This window comes from Anarrhichthys ocellatus, unplaced genomic scaffold (genome assembly GCF_004355925.1).
Source record: "Anarrhichthys ocellatus isolate YVR2014 unplaced genomic scaffold, GSC_Weel_1.0 scaffold4037, whole genome shotgun sequence".
In the NCBI taxonomy this organism is placed as follows: domain Eukaryota; kingdom Metazoa; phylum Chordata; class Actinopteri; order Perciformes; family Anarhichadidae; genus Anarrhichthys; species Anarrhichthys ocellatus.
The window spans coordinates 1-4,892 of NW_022284011.1; the positions used below are offsets into that span (position 1 = coordinate 1).

The 4,892-nt window shown below is 39.1% G+C and overlaps 1 protein-coding gene across 3 annotated transcripts; it reads left to right on the forward strand.

Moving 5' to 3' along the window:
• The first annotated feature begins 1,475 nt into the window (after positions 1–1,475).
• On the forward strand, positions 1,476–4,658 carry LOC116379282 (thymidine kinase 2, mitochondrial-like). 3 transcript variants are annotated; one of them, XM_031841220.1, is made up of 7 exons: positions 1,476–1,543; positions 1,672–1,748; positions 2,443–2,558; positions 2,878–2,952; positions 3,153–3,206; positions 3,721–3,810; positions 3,978–4,658. In XM_031841220.1, exons 3-7 carry the CDS (start codon positions 2,502–2,504, stop codon positions 4,164–4,166), a joined length of 465 nt encoding a protein of 154 aa, XP_031697080.1. In that variant the 5' UTR covers positions 1,476–1,543; positions 1,672–1,748; positions 2,443–2,501; the 3' UTR covers positions 4,167–4,658. The 3 variants fall into 3 exon arrangements, with proteins under 3 accessions (XP_031697080.1, XP_031697079.1, XP_031697081.1); XM_031841219.1 differs by having other exon boundaries at positions 1,480–1,748; positions 2,521–2,558; XM_031841221.1 differs by lacking the exon at positions 1,476–1,543 and having other exon boundaries at positions 1,660–1,748.
• Positions 4,659–4,892: the final 234 nt, after the last annotated feature.

Below are 4,892 nucleotides of genomic sequence, written 5' to 3' on the forward strand. Positions count from 1 at the left end.
GGGTCTGAATACTTTCCTTACCCACTGTATATAGGGAGCAGTGGGCTGCCAATGACAGGCGCCTGGGGAGCAGTTAGGGGTACAGTGTCTTGCTCAGGGACACTTCGACACAGGACACGGTGCAGCCGAGGATCAAACCTTTCGGTTGGCGGACAACCCTCTCTACCCAATAAGCCACAGTAGCCCCCAAAGAAAGACAAGAATTGTCTGATTGTTCATCAGTTATGTGATTGGACGCTGCAACCGACATTGATACGATTTTTTTTCAACACGTAAACAGTGAAGACGGATGGCAGATTAAACTCAAGCTTTATATTTGATTAGTTTTCTGATCTGGTTTAAATATATGTTCATTGTAGGTCTAAGGGACCACAAATAACTTTCCTAATCTATTAGAAATATTTGTCTTTTCATGATCTGATACTTCCCTCAATAACTTTTATTATGGATACAATTACAGTCAGAGAGAGCTTTTTACATAATTTATCATTTAAATCAGTCACGTGAGGCTGATAGTTCCTGAGTGTTGGGTTTGATGAGTTTTATAATTTAAGTTTAACCTGAAACATGGAGCCTAATAAATTAATGTTAGTATTCAAGATAAACCATAATCATATTCTGGGTTAATTAATAACGACGCCACAGTCACAATTTCAAAACGTACAGACGCAAATAAGTCATAAATAAGTCAAATGCATTCTGCTGGTAGAACACAGCAGAGCGCTTCTAAATAGAACACAGTTTGTTAAAGAGGTAACAGGTTACAGAGAGAAAACACCTCTACAGTGATGATTACTGTGTCTTTATTAGTTATTAGTATTATTAGTTACTAGTACATCATTATATACAGATGATGGAGTAATATGGAAGAGGGGAAAAAATGTTGATTTATGTGATGAAAATTATACAGAAAGCTGAAAAGTATACAGAAAGCAATAGTCAATGTAGAGAAATGGTCTTATGAATGGGGATTTAAAATGTCAGTTGAAAAGTCATGCTATATGCTGATTACCAAAAAGAAAATGGGTTATGGACAGGGGTCAACATTATACAGTAAGCCCATGGATAGAGCTAGAATATTGAAATATCTTGGTTTAAAATATAATAAGGTGTTAAACGTAATGAGGTGTGTGGTTGGATTTGAATGGGGAGCTGATAAAGAAGCATTACTACATTTATACAGGGCTTTGATGAAAACTTATATGGAATGGTTGCATGGTGTACGAAGCAGCAGCAAAAAGTAATCTTGAAAAAATAGATAGACTACAATACAGAGCCATACGACTTAGCTTGGGAGCAGTTTTTTTTTTTTTTTTTGGGGGGGGGGCGTTGTTTTGTTTGTTTGTTTTTGTTTTTTAATTTATAAATAACATTATTATTGTGTTTAAATGATAACTGTCATAAAGTCATGATGTTACACACTCCGGTACAGTAGGTGGTGGCATGCACCTAAACGTTGGTTTGTAGTCCGCCAATAAACTGAAAGAAGAAGAAGAAGAAGACGAAGAAGAAGAAGTCCTGTTTGACATGCAATCGACAAAAGGTCTGCCGATAAATGTGCAGCGATATGTTGGTGGCTGGTGGTAGTGTAACGTTAATGTCCAGGTGTGTTGGTCTCATATTGGTTAAATGTGCTGTTACTCTGCCATCATTTCGTGGTGCTGGATATAGAGGGATAGATGTATCTGCCGGGTGCCTCAGACTGATCCAGAGCCGAGCTCGCAGCAGCCCGCCGTACGTTACTACAGGTCAGTGGTGTGGCCTTTAGGTTCCAGTTAGTGTACTGGGACACAATATATTATGTGCAACACACACAGATTAATTTCACGTGATGTGTATAGAATGAAGTTGAACTAAAGGTACGATACCCAGCCCTAGCAGCGTACTTTTGTCCATTTCCGTTTGATCATGTTTCAGTTAAACAAGAGCTATTCAAAATATTCGACCTACGCTGTCGTTAGCCGGCCAGTATTGCAAGGGAATAGTAGCGTTATGCGATTAACCAGTCTATATGTACATCCCATACAGTGATTGAGGTTTTGCGACTTCCCCTAATGATTAGTCCAGCCTTAATTCTTTTTTGAAGTTCTTCAAAACTTGGTTTAGTATTTACATAAGCCAGTTAAGCAAATTGGGCATTATAATGACATTGTCATTGACAATGACTTTTGTTATTTTTTATTTTTTACACACACATAATGGGTGAAGAAAAAGGGCAACAAATTATGCACAGTTTTATCAGATTGTAGATGTAAAAACGCATGTTAAAGCTCTCATATTACATCACTTTAACTTCGCAGTCATTGTTTTATTTCCAACCTAATGCCCTAAAATACAGAGCCACAACAACCCTATCACCATAAGATTTCTTTACTATATTATACACTGTACCATACCTTTTGTGCATTGTAACATTGTTCTGTTCCTCTGACATTGCTGTAGCCTACTGATCTGAGAGAGGCCAGCACTGGGAGTTGTTGGAAGTGAAGTCTTGTCTGACTATGTTGTCTTCCTTCCAAGGCAAGCTGGTGCAGAATGGGATGGATAAGAAAGTAGTGGTGAGTCTTCACTGTATGATCTGTAATCTAATAATCTGTTTTTTCCCCTAGAGTCATTCAACTGTTTAAAGTTTAAAACTTTGAAAATTCATAACAAAACAGTCATACGTGGTCGCACTTTCTAACTTTCACCAGCAGACGCACTCATAATGATGGCTGCAGTTTCTAGTTTTCAATTATTACCCATTTTACAGTGATTAAATACTAATCATCATGCGTCACATACCAAAATACATGCTCATATCATAGCTATGTCCCTTTTCGTCATAATTTTTGTGGACCAGCCTGTTAACAAATGTCCCTCTGTCACTGTTTTCAGATTTGCATTGAGGGGAACATTGCCAGTGGGAAAACGACATGTCTGGAGTATTTTGAAAAAACTAGCAATGTAAAGGTACAACAAAACAAGTCCTTATACAGTTATATTGTGCATAATGTTGATTTGTGTGCACATGCTCCCACCAGGAGGTTCACATTCAGATGAAAATTTGATTATTTAATCCACTGTTTCAGTACAGCAATGTTACTGTTGAGTCATGACCCTGGACATTGGAAATGTTCATTAATGAATTTGCTTCTCTTTTTTGGTTCCAGGTCCTTACAGAGCCAATTTCTAAATGGAGGAATGTCCGTGGACACAACCCTCTGGTATTGTACATGACGGTGTTGTTATCATTTTTCAATCAGACTTTTTAAATCTGATCAGACCTAAAATTATTTGCAGGATAGGTTCTGGGAGCAATAAAATAGGACTTTTAAAATGATTTTTTAAATGAAACAAAACTAAAGATGTGAAGAGCTACTAGAGGGGCTGCATTGTTTGTTGCAAGAATCTGAGACGGACAACCTACCTACATGGTTAAATACCAATAGAGGGAAGAGAGAAAATTAGTTTTCTGACTCTATTGTGAACTTACCTTTTAATTTCATGGCAATCTAGTTGATTTGGATATGTCCTGTGGTCCATAAATACAAGTGAATTTTGTACTAATGGTGGCACTATGTTCAGAAAAGTCGCCAAAAAATATCAGGATCCATCCTCTCGGGACCATTTTCCAGCAAAACCACGTGGAAATACATCCAGTGGTTTGTCCAGTAGTCATTTAATTTTCTGTATATCTTCCATGCTGGTCGTGTTAGCTGTGTGTTTCTGTCAATGCAGGCTCTGATGTACCAAGATCCTGAGCGCTGGGGCATCACACTGCAGACATACGTTCAACTCACCATGCTGGATACACACCTCTCAGCCATGGTAAGTGTACTGTTTGCTAGAAACACACCAATCTTATTGTGTACTAGTAAATATACGCAATGTCAACCTGCATTGCTGACACATTGGTAGTTGTGGACTGGTGATGCAAACATATGACCTCATCAGAAAATCAGCTGTATGTACTTCAAGTTTCTTGTGGGTTCCAGACAGCCCCTGTCAGGATGATTGAGAGGTCCATCTTCAGTGCCAAGTACATCTTTGTGGAGAATCTCTTCAGAAGGTATCTGTGGTTTGAGAAACTTCCACTCCTGGATCAGACCAAAACATTGTATGAATCAATGCATATAGAATATAATTTCAGGTTACCTCTCATGCTTGAGGGATTCTGTTGCTGAACAGTTCAAGCTTTATGTCTATATAATACCAGGGGTGTAACAATATGTGTATTGGTATTGAACTGTTTGGTACGGGACGTTCAGTTCTACATGCGACATCCCCTCAGTACGCCCTTTGACCCAAACAGCTGTTTGTGTCTACTTCTTGCACACACCAAACAGAAATTCTGGAGTGCTAGTTTTCCGTGGAAAGTCTTGACAGCACACCACTTGCTGTCAACTGTAGCAGCGCTGCAGCATGCTAGTTGGTTACACCCGGTAAGCTGGGTTAACCAAGCTCAAACTGTATGTGGACCACACTCGATCGTAGACAATACAGATTTAAAGCATACGCGTGGTTAATGTGCTTGAGGTCCGCTACAATGTGAGTTCACATTTGCATTTAGTCAGTCCATTGTACTCGTTTACGTGAAATATATGTGGGACGGGGACTGACAGGAACAATTTCTCTGCACAAGAGAGCTCCCTATACTACGACTGCAGAGGACATTTTCAGCTCAGGTTCAAACTGCACCATCTTTTCATTAAATATATTTGAGAAGTTGAAAATTTGGGTCGCGGCTTGTCATTAAGGGGTGATGGTGGGTCCCGCAGTGAGACCAGCTGAGAACCACTGGTCTAGATGAAGTTCACAAATTCTGAGAATTTTGTCCTGATAACGGAATTTTTGACACCAGTTTGAAATCTACCTTCAACACACCCCTGTAGATTCACAGGACTTGAGAA